The sequence below is a fragment of the Garra rufa genome, chromosome 15, assembly GCF_049309525.1.
Source record: "Garra rufa chromosome 15, GarRuf1.0, whole genome shotgun sequence".
Lineage (NCBI taxonomy): Eukaryota > Metazoa > Chordata > Actinopteri > Cypriniformes > Cyprinidae > Garra > Garra rufa.
The window spans coordinates 33,513,989-33,538,877 of record NC_133375.1 but is presented as its reverse complement, the minus strand read 5'-3'; the positions used below and the strand labels follow the sequence as shown (position 1 = coordinate 33,538,877).

The 24,889-nt window shown below is 34.9% G+C and overlaps 3 protein-coding genes across 4 annotated transcripts in view; 2 read left to right on the top strand and 1 right to left on the bottom strand.

Moving 5' to 3' along the window:
- Positions 1-1,232, top strand: part of LOC141287730 (SAP30-binding protein-like) — a 10,852-nt gene extending 9,620 nt beyond the window's left edge. The window contains exons 6-7 of the mRNA XM_073819865.1: positions 171-248; positions 1,225-1,232. Of these exons, the coding sequence (XP_073675966.1) occupies positions 171-248; positions 1,225-1,232 (86 nt within the window). The remainder of the gene's footprint in view (positions 1-170; positions 249-1,224) is intronic.
- On the top strand, positions 177-16,132 carry dennd2da (DENN/MADD domain containing 2Da). Of its 2 annotated transcripts, none has more exons than XM_073818910.1 (13): positions 177-248; positions 2,174-2,269; positions 3,146-3,321; positions 5,187-5,299; positions 5,393-5,462; positions 5,753-5,830; positions 6,968-7,108; positions 11,610-11,758; positions 11,867-12,038; positions 12,134-12,184; positions 12,287-12,368; positions 14,216-14,464; positions 15,617-16,132. In XM_073818910.1, the coding sequence occupies exons 2-13, from the start codon at positions 2,206-2,208 to the stop codon at positions 15,679-15,681; spliced, it is 1,410 nt and encodes a 469-aa protein (XP_073675011.1). In that variant the 5' UTR covers positions 177-248; positions 2,174-2,205; the 3' UTR covers positions 15,682-16,132. The 2 variants fall into 2 exon arrangements, with proteins under 2 accessions (XP_073675011.1, XP_073675010.1); XM_073818909.1 differs by lacking the exon at positions 177-248 and adding an exon at positions 1,347-1,519 and having other exon boundaries at positions 15,617-16,130.
- A 181-nt stretch (positions 16,133-16,313) lies between these two features.
- LOC141286806 (DNA damage-regulated autophagy modulator protein 2-like) lies at positions 16,314-24,889 on the bottom strand. The gene is made up of 7 exons (XM_073818911.1): positions 24,637-24,889; positions 24,285-24,352; positions 20,306-20,448; positions 19,527-19,704; positions 19,316-19,398; positions 18,709-18,803; positions 16,314-16,490 (listed from the first exon to the last, which is right to left on the bottom strand). Exons 1-7 carry the CDS (start codon positions 24,765-24,767, stop codon positions 16,346-16,348), a joined length of 843 nt encoding a protein of 280 aa, XP_073675012.1. The 5' UTR covers positions 24,768-24,889; the 3' UTR covers positions 16,314-16,345.

Here is a 24,889-nt window from a genome sequence, read left to right as displayed (position 1 = left end):
GAAGAAGATTATTTTCTTCTTTCAGAAGTGATCGACGTGAACGTGAGTCACTCAGTTTACACACCGAGCCATCCAAATTTGCTCTGCTTTGTAAATAAACTGCGAGAGGCATACAGACGTATTACTTAGGTACTTGCACAAAGTTCAGTTGTCTGTGTCTTGGCCTACAGAAAGGTCTCAAGGACTAGAAGACGACATAGATAAGAGAAGAACTCTCTCAGATGGAGACCAAGTTGAGACCAACAAAGGTAAGACTTCTTTTGAGCCTTCTAAAGTGAAATATGAGTCTATATACCTCAATACTGAGAGGATAAAAAAAAAAACATGTCTCTGAGAATGTTCTTGTGGATTTCTACCAAAGTAAATCAGCCTAAAGTAGTGTTATTGGTGTTGGCAAGTGTTATTAAGTTAACAACCTTATCAAGTTAGCTCATTGAGATCAAAATCTCTTTTACATGAGTCACCCCTGCTGAAAAAAAAACAGCATATGCTGGTTAGGTATGTTTTGGTGCTGGGATGCTGGTTTTAGCTGGTATATGCTGGTCCTTTGCTGGTTTATGCTGGTCCCTTGCTGGTTTTTGCTGGTTTATGCTGGTCATGTTGCTGGTTAATGCTGGTCCTTTGCTGGTTTATGCTGGTCCTTGACCAGCATAAACCAGCAAAGGACCAGCATTAACCAGCTAAGGCCTTATGCTGGTCATGTTGCCTTATGCTGGTCATGTTGCTGGTTAATGCTGGTCCTTTGCTGGTTTATGCTGGTCCTTGACCAGCATAAACCAGCAAAGGACCAGCATTAACCAGCAAAGCACCAGCATAAACCAGCTAAAACCAGCATCCCAGCACCAAAACATACCTAACCAGCATATGCTGTTTTTTTCAGCAGGGACCTGGTCAAAAAGACATCAAAAGACAAACAGAAACGCGGATATGCAACGTAGTGTCATATAAATTATGTCATTCACACTAATGTCATCCAAAAGTACATGAGGTTCAAATAAACCTTTGGAGCTGAGAACAGAAGGAACTCCAGCTGAAGACGAGTCAGCAATTCACATCGTTCGAATCTTTTTCAACGATTCGGTTCGTTCGGACAGATCATTTCAGTTAAATGGTTTTATTTATTAAACACAGAAGCCCCACACTGTTTTCACTTTTTATACAATGCGATTTATCTTTATATTTTAGATTGCGTCTTATAAATTATGTTTTTTGAATCCTTAACAGTCAAATGATTCACAAACGGTTCGCGACTCGGCTCGAATGAACAGCCGTTTTTAAAAACAAAAAGAGTCATTGATTCGCGATTCGGACACCAGCAGCGCGTACACATGTTGGCTGCGCACACTCGTTCGCTTTAGTACAGTGGTCTTGTGCGTCCATGGGAAACTCTGCTGTGAGATAACGACGTAAAAATCGATTTATTTGACAAGCTTTACGCAAAGAGATTCAAACATGAACGGACTTACTCTCTCTAATGTCAAAAGAAGAGGAACGAAGGCAAACTCACGTAAACACCGGAGTAAGTTCAACACACTGTGCTTTAGTAATTCGGTATAGTGTAAGTGATAAGAATTGCTTATATATTAATGTTCTTATTTAATGGAGATGATATAATAGAATCCACTTTGTCTATATATTTTTATATACTGCATCTCTTAATTTAATGTCGTGTCTATCTATATCTATCTATCTATCTATCTATCTATCTATCTATCTATCTATCTATCTATCTATCTATCTGTCTGTCTGTCTGTCTGTCTATCATCTGTCTGTCTATATCTGCATGTGTCTAAGACTTTATGCTAACAATTTTGTTAGATTTCTCATGCTGTTAAACTTGTTGAATAGTTGCTGTCACACTATTGTATTAAGAGATATTGATTCTTTACAGTTATATGGCATGTGGTATGCTATTTAAATGACAAACAAAGCAGGTTAAGCAAGAGTTTTTGTGGTTTCTGGTGAGGAACTCCTGAGAACAAGTATAAATTACATTTGTTGAAATGACAATTTACATTTCAGCTGTCAAAACTAACCTCTTTGGCTAAGGAAGTGAATAACCAAACAGGAGTTAGTGATCAACGCATTTCTCGTAACACTGCTTAGCCTTCTTGAGCAATTCTCTGTGGTTGCAATCGATTAATTGTTCTGTTTTGTGCATTTTATTGCTCAGGTGTCTTTCTTCCAGGTGAAGAACAACCAGACATGGGAGCCATGAAGAGGTTCAGTACCTTATTTTCGTCCTTCCGGGGAAAAATCAGCAAAGACAGTGAGAAACGTTATTCAAGTGTTGCTTTATATAAAACACATATCACATACGGATCTGTATGTTTGTATGTTTTAAGTGACAAAAAGCATTTTTCATGAATGCACAACAAAACTTGACTATGTAAAACACTGTTATCTTCAGCCGTGGTCATTGACTTTATATTGCATATAAAAGCAGCTAACCTTGTCAAAACATTTCAGCATGACTCATTCTCTGGTCTCGGAGGGCAAAATGCCTAAAATCATTAGTCTTTCGAACTGAAGTTTGGAGTATGTGCTCAAATACTCCAAGATATTTAGAAAGATTTGCTTGTAATATGTTGTTCATTTAAAATTCATTTATGAAGTCACAAGGAGGTTCACAAAGTGAGTCAAAGAGCACAATTTGCATCTGTTTTCTTTAGTGCACTTCTTGTCTTTTCAGTTACAAGCAGCAGTTATTGTTCTGTCCTGTATAGAAAGGCACATTGAACGTTTCCATGGTGAGGCAAGTCAAGCTAGAACAAGACTTTCTGACTTAGTGGACTCCTATGGTATTCCTGTCGGCTTTGTTGGCTCTGTGTTGGGGGAGGCTGCCAAAAAGCAGGCTCAAAAGGAAATGTTAAGGAAATTCACAGAAGAGCTCCGTCTTTCTCATCTCTAATTTGTTTGTACTTGTTCATGGCTTAGCATTCCCTGTTTGATCAGCATTTCAAGTGCTCTTTCTGAAGAGCAGCATTTTTAGAAGAAGGCAAACATTTATAAACAGTTGGTTTGCTAGTATATATCCTCTGCATTGGATTGAAAACGGTCTTAGTTTGGTTCTGGAGCATTCGTGTTGATTTGTTTTGAAAAAGAGGTAAACATCACGGAAGCTAACATGTGTGTGTTTTTGCAGGAACTGGTAAGGAACCAGAGCTACCTGCTAGCACAGAGCTCTCTCCTGTGGAAGAAAAGGCAAAGGAGCAGCGATACGCCAGCGGGCAGTTTTTCTTCGAATATCTGGTGGTGGTTCGGCCTAAGAAGACAAAAGATGGGATATATGAGCCACAGATCATCTATCAGTTCCCTAAGGTGACACATACAAACCGTGTGCTCTGCATGCAGCCACATGTAGCATTTTTTCCCTCCAGTAATAATTCTGTACATTTTTTATGTTTGCATTGCATTTTTTGATTTAGTAAAGTTTGAGGAATGTTATAGACTTCTACAACTTGAAGATTGTGTTCAAGTTTTAAGTAAAATTTGGGTGTTTCGAATCACTGCACAGAACTTTTACTATATAGGCCATTCTGCAGAATTGGTGCCAGAGTTGGAAACATTTTGATGTCTTTTTCAACAAATTTTGTATGTATGCAAATTGTACACATTTCTAGTAACTGTGCAGTTAATTCTCATATTGTATTTTCAGAAAGTTTTGGAATATTTGTCCTATCCCCGAATTTGTCACTACCGAAACACAGTAATTGATCATTTAATGAGAAGGGTTAAATTGACCTGTTATGATTTTGCTTACATCTACCTTGTAAATATATTTTTTGCTTTTTTATTAAAAAGTTCTCAGAGGTAACTCAATTACAAAAACAATTTTAGCAATATTTCAAGTGTGATTTTTAAGATTTCTTGTATTTTGAATCTAATTTTTCTTTGTAAAATGCAAAAAGTTGATCATACTTATTTCAAAGTTTAAATATACATTGAACCAAAAATATCATAACATCTTAGTTTATAATTCAGTATACTTTATTTTTGATAAAACATCCCATGTTTTGGTAGTGACTGCACATTTTCGGTAGCGACCACATCACATTACAGAATTTTAACTTGCATACTAAAACACATACTCCTTTATTCAAGGGAAATAAACAACATTTTATAAAAATAAACAACAGTTAGGCCCTTTTGCAACTACCGAAACAATGATGATATGTTTTGGTTGTGACTGTTTGGTAGTGACAATTTTATGGGATAAAACCTAAAAAAAAACAAAGATGTCACTACCGAAACTTCACTAAATGTTTCGGTTGTGACTATTTAGTGACAATTTTATATACTTTTGACCCTAGCTCAAAAATGCTAATCAGCACATGGTTAGCTAGCACAGTTCTGAACAGTTGTACACATAAAAACTAAATGATATGGAATACCTCAGAAAAAAAGTGTGCTTAATTGTAGAAAAAAAAGGTGTTTGGTGTTTTCAGACTTTTGAACACATTTACCTCAAAAATTAAGGGGCCTATCTACGCACCATGTGGCTATGAGAGAGTGAGACACATGAATATTTCCTGATCATAAATGTAGGGGTGTAGTTAATCTCAGCCAGTGGACTAAAACATAAAACATACACTGTTTTTAGTAGTGACAAAAATGCAGATTTTTTTTTTTTTACATAAAGTATTATAAGAAAATATAAAATAAATATTTTTTTTTTTTTACTTCACTTGAACTTCAAAAAGATATTTTTAAAAACAACAATGGAATAAATTTCAAAATCATTTTCATAAGTTAAAATTTAGGGGTTAGGGTTCAGGACAGCCACCTCCCAAATGAAAGTACCAAATAAATGATGATTTTCTATATATTAAGCTTACTGCTATTTTAAATATTACTGTGGGTTTCAATAGATAATAAAGAGAACTTAGTAAACATCTAAGAACTGAATACTTAAATGCTTTTTATATGTGTTTTTTGGTTGTGGGACAGCAGTTTGCATCAATTCTGTAGAATGGCTCATATAAATCTTGCAAAAGGATTTACTGTAAATTCACTTTGCATTTAAAACCAATTTTACCATGTTAAACATTAAAAAATATATATGATGAAAAGATATCACGAATGAGGCGATCATGTAGACGTGACAAATCCTTTCATTTTCTGTGCCTAATGCGTATTAATGAAATCTTATTCTCCATTTGACTTTTTCTGTCTGTTGAGTACAGAAAGATGGAATGGTGCGATTTCAGAAGGAGGAGGAAGAGAAGACGTTAAAGGCGCTCACTCTCTTTTGCTTTCCAGAGGGTGTAAACTGGGCTCCCTTAACAGAATATCCCAGGTACTGTAACCACACACGCAGTTGTTTCTCCCAGCATGCCCTGTGGAGGCAGAAACTGTATTTTCATGGTCTCTCTTTTTCTCTATTTCACAGTGAAACATTCTCTTTCGTGCTTACAGATGTTGATGGAACGAGGAAGAATGGATACTGTAGGAGGCTACTGGTAAATGTTGACTAGGCTCATTAGTGATACTTCCTGTTATTTATGCTCATACTCATCACTGCCCATTACTCATTCGAATGAATCCCTATTCCTATGTGTTAAACTAACAATAACACTCTTGCAACATAGCAACAGGGAAATCACACTTACATTTTCTTCTGAAAATTTGTAATGCATGAAAAGATGAATAGATAAGGTCAGCTCTTTCCAAAGAACACTCATATGCGATTAAAGTGTTTTTTAGTGTTTCTAAAGCTGGCTTCTCTTGTCGTTGCTCTTTTCTTAATTAGCCTGATGGGAAGGGTGCTCGTCTGCCTGAGGCCTACTGTATCATCAGTAATTTAGCCTGCTTCGGACTCTTTTCCAAGGTAAACATCATAATTTACTGCACAATCGTCAGTTTTTGAGAGAATTGCCTTTTGTTTTGCTGACTTAGTATTAATTCAGAGTTTACTGTCTTTAATAATATAAAGTAATTTAGTAGTTTAAAATAGGTTGTCTGCTTGTTGAGCTGTCTGAGCTTAACGGTACAGTTATTGAAGTATGTTTTGTTTGTTTGAGCTGAACTTTGTTCAGGTACTTTTTTTAGGTGAATGCTCTCGCATGGCTGGAAATTAGCTTGTTTGTTCAGGACAAACATCAAAGACGGATGTTATGTGACTAATGTGATATGACTAAAGCTAATGTGATCTTAAAGAAATGGAAATATTCAAAATGTGGGTGTTTGAAAAGTTGTTGACGCTTATACTTAAATATTTATGTGACCCTGGACCACAAAACCAGTCATATAGGTATTTTCTTTAAATTGAGATTTATACCACCAAACCTGAAAGCTGAATACGTTTTCCACTGATGTATGGTTTGTTAGGAGAGGATAATATTTGGCCGAGATACATCTAAATATGGAGAAAATTAACTTTAAAGCTGTCCAAATGAGGTTCTTCGCAATGCATATTACTAATCAAAAATTGAGTTTTGATATATTTATGGTAAGAAATTATCAAAATATCTTATTGGAACATGATCTTTTGGCATAAAAGAAATATTCTGACCCATACAATGTATTTTTTGGTTATTGCTACAAATATACCCGTGCTACCTAAGACTGGTTTTGTGGTCCAGGGTCACATATGGTGTTATGTGTTTATTGCTCTTCCATATAGATGCACATACACTACCATTCAAACGTCTTTTTAAAATAGCTGTTTTCTCTTTACATTTTCAAATGTAACTTATTCCTGTGATGCAAAGCTGAATTTTATAATTATATATAAATTATAACTGTCTTTTGATTAATATTCGGTCAATTTCATTGTATTACTGAATAAAATTTTTAATTAAAAAGAAAAAAACGTACTGATCAAACTTTATATTTATATAAACCGTATATTTCAGTTTTTCCACCTGTTATTTTAATTGAGAACCGATTTCTCTTCGTGATTTGATCTTTTGGTCTTTTTCTTGAATTCATCCTTTTTGTTAAATCTGTCTGCTTGATATTTTAGATCTTTGATGAGGTGGAGAAGCGCAGAAAAATCTCCATGGCCATGATTTACCCATTTATGCAGAGCCTGAGGGAGTCTCCGTTTCCTGCCCCTGGAAACACTGTTAATATCAAAAGCTTTATTCCAGAAAGAGGCACAGAGGTAAGAACTAATGATAAAACTACAATTTTTCAAAATCTTAAGGGTTGTCAGAATGACTAGAAAGTCTGAAGATAGCCCTAGTGTTTTTAATTTAGTGCTGTCAAAAATATTTACCGCCGTTAACGCAGGGGCACAACTGTTGCTTCTGTGTCTTTTTTTTCGTCACAAGAAGTGCATTTATTTACGACCACATCAAACAGGAGACTTTTTAAACACTCACTCCAAGTTCACTTTAGCACCAGGCCTGAGCGCTGGAAAGGTACAGGTGATGAGGCAGCTTCAGTAGAACAACAGTGAACTGTGGTCAGATGAGATGTTGTCAGGCCATATTTCAGTAAAAACGAATTTTCCTGTCAGCTATACTGTGCTCGTAGCATGCACGCTTTATTTTTTTATGCACAAATGCGGCACTGTAGCCTGTAACATTTTATATTAAAGCATGAATTAAACTACGAGCATGCATGTCAGATCCACGTGTTGCTCAGCAGCGGTAGCTCTTAAAGTAATAGCAGCCAAATAACCTAATAACCAAGCCATGGCTCTAGACTAACTTTTTGCACTGGTTGCAACTTTTTTTCTTTTTTTTCAGCACAAAAGTTAGGTGCATCCAAATTATTGACCACATCACATTTAAAAGTTTTTTTTTTTTAAGTCAATTTACATTTTAGCAAAATGTAAAATTGCTGTTTCTATGCTTTTTGTTTATAGTTTGAATCTCTGTATGTCAGTACTGCCATCTTAAAATTAGGGGTGTGAATCTTCACTGGTTTCAAGATCCAAATGAATTAATTACGATTTTCATTATCAACTAAATATCATGATGTGTCACATTCTCAGTTTTCAATATTACTGCACATAGCTACATTTTCATATACATTTTATATCAAATTTATTCAGTTTCTGTATACTTCCTACGTGCTGAAGGACACTGGTGAAAATATGGGTTTATGTGCAGATCACTTTAAAGTTCACTTAAATTAGAAGCTGTTATTTTTAAAAGTCTAATAAATGTTACATTTGGTAGCTCTCAATTATACTGTAATGTTAAATGGCTATAACCAATGGTTAAATATTAGGGGGAAAAATTCCAGTAATATTGGTATCACTGATACTTACCTTCAGTCATAAAAAGTATTTAACAAACATTTAAAATATGTCTTTATGCTGTTTCTACATTCATTTGAAAATTGAATGTAAAATTATTGCAATAAAAAAGTATATTTAAATACTTTTTATTGTTAATTTTAGAAAAAAATGTGCGATTAATCAGTTTTTTTAATCGACTGGCAGCACTATTTAATTCATCCCAAAAAAATCTGTCTGAGACTAGGATTAGAGTGACTCCATATTGTACATGCCACACTTTTAGTCCTGACACTGTTGTCTAAACAGTGACTCACAATTGTGGTTATTGTAAGACATGACTTACAGATGAAGTCTGGAAAGCCAGCAGGTACACTTTCCATTTCCACTGTCTTTGCTTCAGTTGAGTCAACAGCGAAAACCGAAAAACTGGTGTTAGCACATCATTTCCTATTAAACACAAAAAAGGGGAAGAGGAAATCGAATGAGGGTGTGAAATCGTGGAAGAGAATAAAAGCTGGTTTTCCATGTATTTTCCCCAGTAATTTTAAACCATAGAGTGTTAATTACAGTACATTAAAGGAGGTGGGAAGTAATACGTCTCTAATTCCAAACAAGCGGCCAGGCAGGCTGAGACATGCTGTCCACAAACACACATCTCCTCAGCTCTTGAAAAACAGCAGGAAATTGAAGTGAGTGAAGTAATAGCTCAGGGGAAAGGGTCAAAGATGAGCTGTTTCATGCAGGTATGTCCTCATTCTTTGTACCAACTTGACTCAGCTCTGTTCGAAATTCTCTTCTAGCACATTTTCTATGGAACATTCCAATCAAGGGATCCGCATATACGTCACATTATTATAAAAACCCATGTGGAATTATTTTCACCACATCCGTGATTTTATTTGACATTTATCTTTCTACAGTTAAGGTCAAAATTTTACCTACACCTTTCAGAATCTGCAAAATGTAAATGATTTTACCAAAATAAGAGGGATCATACAAAATGCATGTTATTTTTTTATTTAATACTGACCTGAATAAGATATTTTATGTAAAAGACGTTTACATATAGTCCATAAGAGAAAGTAAAAGTTAAATATATATAAAAATGACCCCGTTCAAAAGTTTACATACACTTGATTCTTAATACTGTGTTGTTACCTGAATGATCCACAGCTGTGTTTTTTTGTTTAGTGATAGTTGTTTATGAGTCCCTTGTTTGTCCTGAACAGTTAAACTGCCCGCTGTTCTTCAGAAAAATCCTTCAGGTCCCACAAATTCTTTAGTTTTTCAGCATTTTTGTGTATTTGAACCCTTTCCAACAATGACTATATGATTTTGAGATCCATCTTTTCACACTGAGGACAACTGAGGGACTCCTATGCAACTATTACAGAAGGTTCAAACGCTCACTGATGCTTCAGAACAAAAAATTATGCATTAAGAGCTTGGGGGTGAAAACTTTTGAACAGAATGAAGAATTTTCTTATTTTGCCTAAATATCATATATTTTTTTTTCATTTAGTACTGCCCTTCAGAAGCTACAGAAGATTTAGATGTTTCCCAGAAGACAGAACAAGTTAAATTTATCCTGATCTTCGAATTCCAAAAGTTTTCACCCCCCAGCTCTTAATGCATTGTGTTTCCTTATGAGACATCAATGAGCATTTGAACCTTCTGTTATAGTTGCATTAGGTAGTTAGCTACAAATTACAAAAAAAAGTACTTAACTATAAGCCAGTTTTACAGAACTGACTGTACAGCTATACAACTAATAAAACTAAAGAACAAAAAATTTATATTACTGTGTGGAAAATATAGGGACTAAAACATTATTCAAATTATTCAATGATTCAAATGAATCACTAATACACTTCAAACTATTTATCAGAACACACAAAATTGCTAAACATGAAATAAAAGAAATATCAGATGCCCATTTGCCACAAGTTGGTGTAATTCTTTAGGGTCTTCATGAAATGTTTTGGTTAAAATTCCTCAATGGTCGTGTAAAACAACACCCTTTTTTTTTACCTAGTCAAAAACAGCTCTGTTCACAGCGACCCTTTTTGGTGCTCTTTAAATGATAATAAGCTTCTGCTAGGGCTGCTCGATTTTGGAAAAAATCATAATCACGATTATTTTGGTCAGTACTGTAATCACGGTTATTTAACACGATTATGACTGGGTCCAAAACTTTATATTACTGATTAATTTTAAGATAGCAATACAGCAAAAAAAACAAAAAAATTCCTGAATACTTTTATGCAAGTCTGAAGTAGTCTAATTGAATGTAATTATTTGAATGTAAAATAAAACAGCGTCTTCACTGTAATAGTTAAACATTCATTGTTTCTTATTAACACTACAAAAGTCGTTAAGAGCAGTGAGTGATTTTTCTCTTTGTATTTTGACGTTTTATTAATATTAAGCACAGAGACGGCAGAAGGAATATTATTTGTTGCCGCTTTAAGTACCACACGGATCCAATATACTGTTACACACACGTATTTTCATTCTCAACCGTTTATGATCATTTAAGACATAACTGACAAGGGTTTACATGAATAATCACCAAGCGCCTCATTTTGAAATATTTTTGCGTGTATTTGACCGTTAAGACGCGCACTTTGAGCTAAAAGATGTTCTGCTCGGTCTCTGAGCACATACACAGAACAGCGCAAGTTCTCTTACTCGCTATTAAAAACACATCATCAAAGAAACATTAATAAATCAAGCACGTCCCATTTTATGAAAGTCACGTTACATGATTTTGCTGATTTGCATGTGAAATTAGGCTTTTATTGAGGAGCGAAATCGCACCACTGGTAAGGGGCGGAATGTGGTGCAATAATCGTTTCATCTCGAATACTGCATTTTCATGATCGTTTAAAGCCGAAATCGAAACCAAAACCAAAACCGAATTTTCGCTACTGCTCACCCTGCCCCTCTCTTTTTTTTTTGTGTATTCGGTGGAGCGATACCATCAAAAACAAAACTAATCCACTGCATCCTCAGTGGCTCCGATGTTAGGAGAAAATGAAGATTCATACAGTATGTTCACTTTTACATCCAAATACAAAACACCTGCATTGCTTACAAGACATTGTTGCACAGCTGCTCGAGTGTGGAGAAAATGGCGGACAGTGTACAACAGGCTGAGGGCGAAAATATGCAAATACAGGGCGGTCCGTCAGCAGTTGTGGGCGGGACCTAAGCAGAATTATGCCAAACTGCTTAGAAAATCAAAACGGCTTGATAATTGACACTGTTTAGGTTTTTGGGGATTTAAAAAAAAGGAGTGAATAGATTTTTATATGTGTCGACACACTGCTAAGACACATTTTGAATGAATCCTCAACAGTTTTTTAAATAATGTACTGTACCTATAATAAAGTATCTGTGTATCTCTCTGTAGATCATCAGCTTGACTCGTCCAACAGACTCCTGGCTGGAGCATGTAGATTTCCGCACATTGTTCAAATGCCTGTCAGATGAGGAGGTGCTCCAGGTGTTTGCTGCTATTGTACTAGAGCGGAGGATCGTCTTCATCGCTGAGGAGCTTGGGTACTAAAACAACCACCCATGCACACACCACATACACAAGTGTTACGTTTTGCTTTGATTTATACGTACACGTATAACCCATAACCCAAACCTGTTTTATCTCTGCAGGACGTTGTCTCAGGTGATCCACGCAGTGGCTGTTCTCCTATATCCATTCATCTGGCAGCACACGCTCATTTCCATCGTTCCCGAGATCCTAATTGACGTCGTCATGGCACCCACACCATACCTGCTGGGTGTTCAGAAGAAACTCGCAGATCAGGTCACCGACCAGACCGAGGTGAGTGACCTGACTTGTGACATTGTTAACACATTGCAAGCAATTTATATTTCAAACGCTGCAAGCTGATATTCTAAATTCATCTCCTCACCCAGCTGCTTGTTGTTGACTTGTCAGAAGGCAGGAAGGAGACATTTATCAAGTGTGTAAGTTCATGCTTAAATCATAGAGGGCCTCTTATAATTTGTTGCCTTGAAAAGTGACTGATATAGAGTGGATGACTGTGGTTGAAATGTTTCTCTAAACAGATGGGAGATGAGGACACAATATTACCTCACAAACTCAAAGATGAAATCAAGCAGGCCCTCAGTGCCAAAAACGAGAACTCAAGTAAGCAGCGTTTTTACTTCATATTTGGTGGAGTTGTTTTAATCAATTTTCAGTAACACTTAACTTAAAGCCTTTATGTATAATGCATTATAAAAGTAGTTTTAATGCATTAGTTATGCCTTGTAATCCACATTACAATGCATTGTACAATCTCATGAATAATTATCAATTGTTAAGCTATACATTTTAGATTTGTAGATTGTTAGAATTATTCACGTCAATATATAATTTATTACAATGGAAATTATGAATAATTTTAATGAGTTAAAACCTTTAATAACACTTTATAATGCATTCTACAAAGGCTATAAGTAAAGTGTTACCCAGTGTTAAGAACTTCATCTTTGAATGTCGTTGAGCCAATTGAACTATTTTTGTTTCAGGTCATTTTGTTAATTTTAACGTTTTATTTTTAACAGTCCCCAAACTCTTCCACATACACAATCTTTGACCAAATTCTGTAAAACATTGTAAAGCGACCAAAGATATATATATATATATATATATATATATATTATTAAATGATTATTGAAGACTTTCGTTCATTTGTCATGTGACAGATGCAACATTGCATGGATGGTGTACCTATATCATTGGCAATTGGACATAAATGATCAAATCTTCTCAATTACATTACGATTTAAAGAGTGTTGCCAGATTTTGCTAGAAAACCCAGCAGGTGATTCTAAAATAAAAGCTAAAAAATAAGCTATTTGGCACTAGCCACTAATTGTCCTAAACTAGCCAAAATACACTGCTTTGTTTTGTAAATAAGCTCAAAAATGCAATCCACAAGTGGTAATATTTACAAGAGATTATTATGAAATATAAGCCCAAAAAAACTTATATTAAGCAGACATGGCAACACTGCTTGTCCACTGTGTTACAATTGTTAACAAAACCCAGCACCTCTGTCAATATTATACATGTCCAGACATCATATAATGTGTCTTTAATATCTGCTAATATTACTTTCTGAAAATGCATATTACACTATTGTTATCAAAGTTTCATGTTCACAGTCGCAAGACACCATGACATTGCTACATACACTACCAGTCAAAAGTTTTTGAACAGTAAGATTTTTGATGTTTTTTTAAAGAAGTATCTTCTGCTCACCAAGCCTGCATTTTTTTTTTGATCCAAAGTACAGCAAAAACAGTAAAAGAAAAGTGAAAAAAAATAGTTGAGTACATTTTTTTCAGGATTTTTTGATGAATAGACAGATCAGCAAAGACCAACATTTATCTGAAATAAAAAGCTTTTGAAACATTATACACTATACCATTCAAACCAACTTTTTGTTAGGAAAGAAATTAGTACTTTTATTTAGAAAGGATGCTTTAAATTGATCAAAAGTGATGATAAAGACATTTATAATGTTACAAAAGGCTTTCTATTCATCAAAGAAACCTGGAAAAACCTACTCAGCTGTTTTCAACATAATAATAAAAACAAAAGTTTTTTGAGCAGCAAATCAGAATGTTAGAATGATTTCTGAAGGATCATGTGACTGGAGTAATGATTAATAAAAATTCAGCTTTGAAATCACAGGAATAAATGACATTTTAAAAAATATTCAAATACAAAACAGCTCTTTTAAAAAGTAAAAATATTTCAAAATGTTGTTGTTTTTGCTGTACTTAAGATCAAATAAATGCAGAAGAAACTTCTTTAAAAATATTAAAAATCTTCAAAAATCAATCAAACTTTTGACTGGTAGTATAAATAATCACAGTTGCACTCTAGAAACAGCATATAATTTTCTCAACAATAGCAGAAATGTAAAAATCAAGTATTTAAAAAAAACTAATAACCCATGTATTTATATCATTTATCATCTTCAGGTCTTGAGGATTTGAACCAGGTGGTCCCAGAAGCTTTCCTGCCATTCTTTATCAAGACTGCCGGCCACTTCGCTAAGTACATTGTGCGGAACGGCAAAGACCAGCGGGGCGAATTCCAGCGAACAAATTTCTGTAAATCCATAGAATCCAAGAGCACACGGCGGTTTGTGAAGAAATTTGTACAGACGCAGATGTTCGACCTCTTCATTCAGGAAATGGAACAGAGACCTGCTTCTCAGGACGGCACAGGTAAGACACGCACTTTGACATAACATTAAAATTCATATAAATATGATATATTTTCACACTGTATCTTGAAATTAATGTAGAAACAACATAAAGATATATATTATAAATAATTTAATAGCATCTTTTTACTGTGTACACTGCCAGTCAAAAGTTTTTGGACAGTAAGATTTTAATGTTTTTCAAGTTAGTCTCTTCTGCTCACTAAGCCTGCTTTTTTTTTATCCAGAGTACAGCAAAACAGTAAAATTTTGAAATATTTTTACTATTTAAAATAACTTTTCTATTTAACTATATTTTAAATTGTAATTTATTCCTTTGATTTCAAAGCTGAGTTTTTAGCATCATTACTCCAGTCACATGATTCTTCAGAAATCATTCTAATATTCTGATTTGCTGCTCCAAAAAAACATTTATTATTATTATGTTGAAAACATCTGAGTAGAATATTTTCAGGTTTATTTGATGAATAGAACGTTCAAAAGAACAGCATTTATCTGAAATAGAAATCTTTTGTAACGTCATGTGTCTTAATCATATTTATATACAACAAAAGTGTTCATTTCTATAATTTCTGACTCCAAGCTTTTGAAAAATTTAAGCTTTTAATTTCAGATAAATGCTGATCTTTTAATTCATCAAAGAATCCTTAAACAGGAAATCAGCATATGAAAATGATTTCTGAAGGGTCATGTGACACTGAAGACTGGAGTAATGATGCTGAAAATTTAGCTTTGATCACAGGAATAAATAGTACAATAGTAAAACAGTATAAATATTAAAAATAGTGAAATATAATAGTAAAAATATTTCACAATATAACTGCTTTTGCTGTATTTTGGATCAAATAAATGCAGGCTTGGTGAGCAGAAGAGACTTCTTTAAAAAACATTAAACTGCTTACTGTCCCAAAACTTTTGACTATTAAATAGATTTTTTGGTTTGTTTTGTTAATTATGTTTAATTTAATTGAACTTAAAACTATTTCCACATAAACCCATTATACATGTCATATTTAGATGTCTTTTATAGTGTCATCTTAATGACTTATTGTATTTTTGCTTAAGAAGAGGATGCTACAAATATAAAATAATCTTGAATAGTTAATAGTAAAAATGATATAGTCAATGTTTTCTCCCTTTTTCCTTTTTACAGGGCTTTTTGACAGAAAGATTGCAGAATACCACAAAAAGATGAGAGAGAAAGCCAAGAAACACTAGTGGAAGCACTCACCAAAGTAGCTGGTTGTAAATCTTGTGTGAAATAAATCAGTCGGTAGTAAATAATTTTAAGGAATGTAGATAGAACTAAATGTCAGATTATTTTTTATTTATGTCATTTGTCATTCTTTTACTGCTGTTTGTCATTTGCGTCGGGTCTTGTAGGGTGTTGTGGGTAACTATTGTGATAAGCTGCTGTATTTAATGCAGGTGTAAGGCTTGTTTTAGCTAGAAACATTTGACCAGAAGGATCAATGTCACAGAAACTGAGCCAGTAGAAACAGCCTGAATGGAAAAACATACATTTTAAATGCAAACAAATCAGATTCAGTGAATGAAATTAAATAAAAGGTACATTTCATCTCTAGATTTCACAAATAAATGTAAAAGCACTGAAATGTCAAAATATTTAACATGTTTCTTCTAAAATTAAAAGGAGAAAGACTTCATACAAGTGGTGTGATATTGTATTTACTCTGCTGATAAAACTTCTGTAAAAATGTTGTACATACCTAGACTCTCTCTCAGTATTCTCAGAATAACGCATAAAGCTTAGGAAGAGAAACATAGTGTTACAGAAGCCTCTCCTGAATGTGAAAAGTTCTCCAGGAACACCGAATGTCCGCAGCAGTGCTCGATGTCAGACACAAGGTGGCAGAGTCTTTCACATGGCACCAGCCAGCAGAGGTGAGCGTTCTCCATGTCGCACTTGCTCTCTCTCTTCATAGAGAGGATAGTTGTAGAGATGATTACTCTGAAGAACAGGCTGAACCCGCAGAGTGATTTTCTGGGGGGGAAAAAGAGGTTTGGTTAAACAGGTTGCAAACTGTATGCAAATTAGGCTATCTACAGTTGAGGTCAAAATTTTACATACATCTTGCAGAATCTGCTAAATGGCAATTATTTGACCAAAATGCATGTTTTTTTTATTTAGTACTGACCTGGATAAGATATTTCACATAAAAGATGTTATAGTCCACAAGAGAAAATCATAGCTGTATTTACAAAAATGACCCTGTTCAAAAGTTTACATACGCTTGATTCTTAATACTGTCCTGTTACCTGAATGACCCACAGTTTAGTGCTAGTTGTTCATGAGTCTATTGTTTGTCCTGAACAGTTGAACTGCCCGCCGTTCTTAAGAAAAATCCTTCATATCCCACAAATTATTATTATTATTATTATTTTTTTTTTTAGCATTTTTGTGTATTTGAACTAGGGCTGCACGATATTGGGAAAAAATTACATTGCAATATATTTTATTCTTGCGATATATATTGCGATGTGTACAAATTCATTTATGTTCATCAGGTTGTTTTGAACTGCTTAAAAATCAAATAATAATTCAAGAATAATTGGGGTAATTTTGTAAGCATTTTTTAAAGAATAAAAAATGTAAAAGTACAGTATAACCTGAAATAAAATACTTTTTAAAGCTTATTTTGGGTAGTTTCATAAACAGTTTGACTCACCTTATTCACTGTCAATTCAGGCAAATCAAGGCTCTAATATGAAATTAATAATGAATGTTGCTTTTACCCTGATGAAAGGGAAATCAGCTTCTTCCTTTCACGAAAAATATTAAAAGCTTAGCCAAGATGGAGGAACAGCTGATCGTAGCTGTTACAGGGATAACATTTTTTAGCAGCAGAGCTACTGCAAGCAATTTTAGTTTTGGAAATTTATCTTTGTTTATTTATCTTTGCTGAAACTTCCGCGTATTTAGGAGAGCGCGGGTCATGGTTGCTTAGCAACGACAGACACCACTCTGCCACTCAAGTTACAGTACAGAGCGCTTTGGAAAGAAGGAGAAAGCGGCGCGCCTAGCGTTTTCCACGCGTTTTTAGGCGCGACATGTGAACGGTCCCTTAAATTCGTAGTGTTTCCGCGAGTTGTGGCAACAACTGCCAGGCACTCCCGACAAAGCACCTGTTTTTGGTCAGCAGCATCCTTTTTGTATCCAAAATACTTCCATATGCGTTTCTTTTTGCACCAAATCTTCCATTTCGGCGCTTTTCTCCCGTCCCGCGCTCATTTCGCCATGCGCACGCAGAGACTGCATGCATGAAGTAGGTGAAGCAACGTGTGCATTGTAGTTTTTAAAGAACCTTTAAACATGAGTTAATTACTTTATTTTAGACAAATATAGATCCGTGAATAGAAAGTTTAGATATATAGAAAGTAATTTTTTTTTGCCCTGCATCGTGACTGCCACGATGTGACTATCGCGCATGCGTACATCGCGATGACGATGCTGAAACGATCTATCGTGCAGCCCTAATTTGAACCCTTTTCAAGTGTGACTGTATGATTTTGAGGTCCATCTTTTCACACTGAAGACAACTGAGGGACTTACGAATCTATACAGAAGGTTCAAACATTCAGTAGCTGCGTTTCCATTAAAGATTTGCGCAAAACTTTGGCGCCATTTTATAAATGTCGATTACAAACATGATTAAAAAGTATTGCAAAATGACGGCGTTTCCATTGACCGATGTTCTCGCAAGGGATTTTTGTGGGATTTGGGCTATATTTAATGGAATATGTAAATGAAAAAAAAACCTTTCCATTGCTGTTTTGCGAAATATTCCTTTTTTGAATTGCCTGAAAAACCACCTCATGCGAGCGTTATAACTTTTTTGCAATTGAAAAAAAAACAGCATGCAGGTTAGGTAGTTTTGATGCTGGGATGCTGGTTAGGTATGTTTCGATGCTGGTTTATACTGGTCTTTTGCTGGTTTATGCTGGTCATGTGCTGGTCAAGAACCAGCATAAACCAGCAAAATGACCAGTATAAACCAGCAAAGGACCAGCTTAAATCAGCATCAAAACCTACCTAACCTGCATATGCTGTTTTTTTCAACAGGGTGGGAGTTTTTGCACAATTGATGCATTTACATCATTTTCATTCATCTTCATTCTCTTCGAAAGTTTTCACCCCCAGCTCTTAATGCATTGACTAAATGATGTATAATTTTACATTATTTGATGTATTATGACTTATGAACCACCATAGTAAAAGAACATACCTGGAAATCTCGTATGTACGTCAGGAAGAAGCAAATGAAAGAGAATGCCAGAGACCACTCAGCTGCAGCACTGACCTGGTGCGCTACAAAACCCTTAAATATAAGAGAGTTTACATTTACATCTATACCCATCCATTAACAATGCAGCAGCTACCAGTGGTCCCAGAAATCTTAAATAAATCCATCTCTCAAATAAATCCACCTTTCAACGTGTAAGTAAGCCGTTGTTTTGTTTTGTTCTGTTCTGAATGTGCAAGACTTCTGATTCATTAGCCGCTATAGGGATATGACGAGAATAACAAGGTGCAGTAAAAGGTATTCAGTTTGCACGATAAACCAATGTGTGCATAATTAAGATGATACATCCAAATAAAATGGTAAGAAACACCAGTTTGCAATATCAAGCAGTGAAGCTTTTTTGTACAGCTAAAAATAGCTGGAAATGGATATCAATGGAAGCCAGATACATTCAATTTACAAATGGCTGTGCGCCCACTCTTGCACAAAAAATAAGGTGGATAGGTGCAGCATGTATATAGGTACTATGGTTGAAATATTAAAAGACACTGTACAGTAACTCAGATCAAGTGTATCATCTGTCTTACTCGCTCTCCAGGCTGCCAGTGTAACTTATTAGCTACATCCACGCCAGGCAGGTCATCATACATTAACACAGAGGATATGAAAACTGACAGATTCAGTCAAAGAAGCAGAACAGGTATAAGAATACTGACACAGCTGGTTTATAAGAAATACATAGAATCATTACAAACTGACACAATTTTTAAAGACTCCATATATAGACCAAAAGGATACGTGTAATGATGCTAATAAGCGACCACATTCCCACAGCCATACGTGCCAAAAGAATATCCCTGCCATGGAAACGTGGCTGCATGCGATATGACATGCCAGTCTGGACTAGGATATACAATGTCCCAGGACCAAAGGTGAGCCCTGCGCCCAAAAGGTGGATGGACATCATATCTGTTTTCTGGAGGAATATAAAAACATTACACTGGCCGTTTTAGAGAACTGATATTAAAGGGATAGTTCACCCAAAAATGAAAATTCTGTCATTAATTAGTCACCCTCATTAGTCAACCTCATATTTTCGACGAAACCCAAGAGCTTTCTGACCCTGCATAGACAGCAAGGGTTCTACCACGTTCAAGGCCCAGAAATTTACCAAGAACATTGACAAAATACTCCATGTTCCACATGTATGCATCTTGGTACTATCAATAATGGCAAAAGATGGTAACTCTGGGGAGAAGAATGGTTGAATAAAGTTGTAAGTTTTGTTGTTGTAGCTTCATAAAATTACCATTGAACCACTGATGTCACATGGACTATGTTATGGATGTCTTTACTACTTTTTTGGGCCTTGAACATGTCAGTTGCATTGCTGTCTATGCAGGGTCAGAAAGCTCTCGGATTTAATTAAAAATATCTTAATTTATGTTCCGAAGACGAATGAAGGACTTACAGGTTTGGAACGACATGAGGGTGAGTAATAAATGACAGAATTTTCATTTTTTGGGTAAACTATCCCTTTAAACACTCAGATCAGAGAATGAAACTCTGGGTGTCACCTGAAAATTGGCCACAACGCACATCCCAACAGTGCTGAAGATGCCCATCAGGAGGCCTGCGTAGTTCAGCAGCTGTAAGCCTGACTCCGAGGCCGAAATCAAAGCCTGAACTTGTTTATATCGCACATACATGGTGCCCAACCCTAAAAACACATACAGGAGAACACATGATTCAGTCCTCTCTCAAAATATCCACAGACTAAAGTGAAAGTGCATTCAAAACACACATTTTTTAATATTGGGATTTAAATCCAAACCCTATTCTTTCTAGCTCCATGCTTTCAGACTTAAGCTACATGAACAAATTTCAGAAACTTCCCAGCTAAAAAGAGCAATTGTTTCTTAAAGGTGTCATAGAATGGAAAACTGTATTTACTTTGGCTTAGTTGAATAATAACAGTTCAGTACATGGACATGACATACCGTGAGTCTGAAACACCATCGTTTCCTCCATCTTATATAAAGCTGGTGTTTGCAAAAGACCACTGAAAAATAGGCGAATCCTAACATAACAGCGACTATTACGTAATAGTCGCGATCATTAATAGTTAAGCCACCAACATTTGCATCGCCCAATCATCAGACGTTCTGCAGCTAGGCTATTGTGATAAAAAACAAAACAAAGCGAGGACGATAGCGAAAATGTCAGATCAAGGGAATAAATGTTATGTTCCAGGTTGTGCAGGAGATGTTAAGTGCAGGGATGGTTGGTGTCTGTAACTTACTCAGAACGGCAAGAAAAACAAATAAGGCGTTCTAATAAAATAAGGCGAGCTACTGAAGGGAAATGGTTAGCTTAATGCTAGCGGTAGCCTGTTACATTGCAGTACATAAGATTTCACTTACTACATAAATGAAGAGATGACTGCGGCATCACTAACAAGCATCTAAATTTATGTGGTTAGTACTGCCGCTGTAGTATAACGTTACACAGAACACATACGATCACTAAATTGAAAGTAAAATTACTGTGCATTCAAAACGGCAGTTTCAATGAACCGCATATTAATAGTGGTTCAAGCTCTGTGATTAAATATATATTTTCCTCCATGTGTGAGCTACTGAAATGAGCCGCTCTGTGAAACAGCCAATCAGAGCAGAGCTCATCATTAGTATTCATGAATCTTCCAAATAAGGCAATAACAGAGCATTTCATTCTAGGGACAAATCCTAGGGTTGTAAATGGACCTGTAAAACCGTTTCTGGAGATTTTTTGCCCTTTCCTATGCCATATACCTTCTATGTAGATATCAGAACAATTTAAAATATAGTATCAATGCATTCTATGGCACCTTTAACACATTATAAATGTTAGATTGTAAACTATCAGAGTTAGACCGTTAAATAGTTTTCAGCTTTTTTGTGATCTGGATTTTTCGGACAAGCCTAAAATCATGTCTGGAGCTAACATCATTAGCATTAGCATTAGCATCAGTGGTTCACCCTTTCAGTCGCGAGTTACTGTCTACAGTTTGCTAGCTAGCTATGCCTTTGTCACATAAACACATATTACTTGGTTGCGATAATTCACAAAACAATGACAAAATCTGCATTTAGAAGATACAAAATGAACAATCTATAACTTCCGGCAATATGGATAAACGATTTTGATAACATCACCCTGCACTTCAGCTTCTCATCCAATCAAATGCTCTCTAGAATCCAAAGCGTCCCACCCTTTACACTATAAATAGACGTTGAAGTCAGACTGAAATTGGTCACTTGATCACAGAATTTGTATTTTCTGCATGGTGAATCTATAGTTTTTTCACGTAGTGCACTATATAGGGGACTAGGAAAAATTCAGTATAAGTATGCTTTCCATTGGGGCGTAAGAAGTATGGTTTTGATTGTAATTGTGGCTGTTATACAGTGTTAAACGGCTCTGGCTTAAGCTGTGATATAAACAAAACGCTATTGGCTATTTAAAAATTGACGGGACTGCTTCATATGTCTCGTCCTGTCTTCCTGTTTCAGTTTAAATAACAACAACACATGGAATATTGCTGCGTGTTTCAAAGCACTGCAGTGGACCTGTAATGTTTTTGTTTTGGTTTTTTTTCTGAAGAAAGGCAAAGAAATAGCAAGTATAAATCCTATACATAATCAAACGTGTCATACTGTACATTCCTAAACCCTGGGTTGCTATTCTTTTTTGCATTTTTGCGATGATCAACAATCATGATTAGATAAACACAAAACCTCATTTGGTTTTCCATAATTAAAACGGGTAAAATTAAACAATATGCATGGAGCCACACTGAGATCTTCATATCTGGAACTGAACCATACAGGGCCTTAAAAATAAATATACCCAAATTAAAGTTTGTTAATAGTTATAATAGTAAGGATAGCACAACTAAAGTGCATGTTTACAGGCATGTTTAATGTGGGAAGATAATATTTATGCACTGGGCAACTGTTTCGATAGTGGGTACATAAAGATACATTTCTAGTTTCAACATTATTTGTTCTTCAGATATTACTCGTTAAATGAAAAACTATCAGCTCTATACAAAGTAATGGAAATTTAGATATATTTAATACTTCTTGAGTGACATCCATGCAAACTTTTAAACTGTCACTATTAGTGTGTGTGATGCAACAAAGATTGCTAAAGTCAGCAGATTTTACTAACAGATTTACCAGTCTCTGTATAAATTATGTATTTATAGAGATTGGTAGGTCTGTTAGTAAAATCTCCTGACTTCAGCAATATTTGTTGCCATCCTGCCATCTTTCTAAAGTAATTTTTGCTCCCCATAATGTGGCTCAGAATCTCAGTGAAAAGCTGGAAAGCTTTCATTTAGACCCCTCTTTACAAAATTACTCAGTAAAAATTCATTCATTACATTTAATATGCTGTCTTTCTTCTTCATTTATGTATTTATTTCACCAGAAGACATAAATTATCAGTTTCTGTTTTACCCAGGGACCTCTGGTTGACTTGACATGCGATTACTCAAAATTTATTTCTAAAAAAATTAAAAATTACACTAACAGTCAAAAGTTTTTGAACAGTAAGAGTTTTAATATTTTTTAAAGAAATGTCTTCTGCTCACAAGCCTTCATTTATTTTATCTAAATTACAGCAAAAACTGTACAAAATTTTAAATATTGAAAATTTTAATATTTTTAACATTTAAAATTACTGCTTTCCATTTGAATATATTTTGAAATTTAATTTATTCCTGTGATCAGCTAAATTTTTAGTATCATTACTCCAGCCTTCAGTGTCACATGATCCTTCAGAAGTCATTCTAATATACTGATTTGCTCAAGAAACATTTATTATTATTATTTGTAATAATTAAAACAGTTAAGTACAATTTTTTCAGTTTCCTTTGATGAATAGCACGATCCAAAGATCAGCATTTTGTAACATTATACACTATACCATTCAAAAGTTTGGAGTCAGTATATACTTTTTTTGTGAATTAAGAAATTAATACTTTTATTTTGCAAGGATGCTTTAAATTGATCTAAAGTGATAATAAAGACATTTATAATGTTCAAACGTTTTCTATTTCAGATAAATGCTGTTCTTCTGAACATTCTGAAAATGAAACCTGAAAAATTTATACTCAGTTGTTTTCAACATAATAGTTTTTTTTTTTCAGAATATTTCAGAATATTAGAATTATTTTTAAAGGATCATGCGACTGGAGTAATGATGCTAAAAATTAAGCTTTGAAATCACGAATAAATTACATCTTAATATATATTCAAATAGAAAACATTTTTTAAATAGTAAATAGTATTTCAACATTTTACTGTTTTTGCTGTGCTTTGGATCAAATAAATGCAAAACATTAAAAAAACATAAAAAATCTTACTATTCAAAAACTTTTGACTGGTAGTTTATGCACAAAACAGCATTTGCATACTTTTCAAACTCATTAAAACTAAAATAAACCAGTGAATTTAAACTAAAACCCCTTGGCAGGATACAAACCTTAAAAGGAAAAGAAGCAATTACCTAAGAAAGCTGAGATTGACAGCATGAAGCCAAACACACAGCGTTCAGGAACCTCAGTACCTGTGTCACTACAAACAAAATTAATAAACACAGTTTGACAGATGACAGGAATAAAAAATAAAAAAAAGTATGATTTTGAAGCAGTCGACTAAAGTTGGTATTTCACAGCATGTCTCTGATTTAAACCCATCAAATTCTTAAAAGTCATATTACAATAAAAAATGCATGATTGAATTTTACCTTATACATTCCAAGCTGGATGTTTCTCACACCCAAATTTAAAGTCTTGAATGATGCATGACTGCTCATGGACGTCTACAAATGGAAACAAGAACAAAACGGAAAAATGTACCTTATATATGGAACAAGTAGGTCGGCATGGCCCAACACAACCGCTGTGGAATAAGAGATGAGAAACGTAGCGGATGACCAGATAACCAGAGCCACCGGGAGAGCACAAAGCCCCTGCTGAAACCACCACATACTGCCCTCACATCGAGATTCTCACTCACAGAGATCACCAACATCAAGAACAATCAGCAACACATACAACATGATCAGACAAAAAGATACACACACACATTGAGGGGTGGATGCACACTCAG

Excerpts from the sequence above, each read along its gene's own strand:
- dennd2da (XM_073818909.1), top strand. The coding sequence starts at position 1,453 with ATGAACGGACTTACTCTCTCTAATGTCAAAAGAAGAGGAACGAAGGCA. Across the intron at positions 5,463-5,752 it reads GATACTGTAGGAGGCTACTG|CCTGATGGGAAGGGTGCTCG; the intron begins GTAAATGTTGAC and ends TTTCTTAATTAG. Across the intron at positions 12,185-12,286 it reads AGGAGACATTTATCAAGTGT|ATGGGAGATGAGGACACAAT; the intron begins GTAAGTTCATGC and ends TTCTCTAAACAG.
- LOC141286806 (XM_073818911.1), bottom strand. The coding sequence starts at position 24,767 with ATGTGGTGGTTTCAGCAGGGGCTTTGTGCTCTCCCGGTGGCTCTGGTT. Across the intron at positions 20,449-24,284 it reads GTCAATCTCAGCTTTCTTAG|GGTTGGGCACCATGTATGTG; the intron begins GTAATTGCTTCT and ends ATGTGTTTTTAG. Across the intron at positions 18,804-19,315 it reads ACTGGCAGCCTGGAGAGCGA|GGTTTTGTAGCGCACCAGGT; the intron begins GTAAGACAGATG and ends CTTATATTTAAG.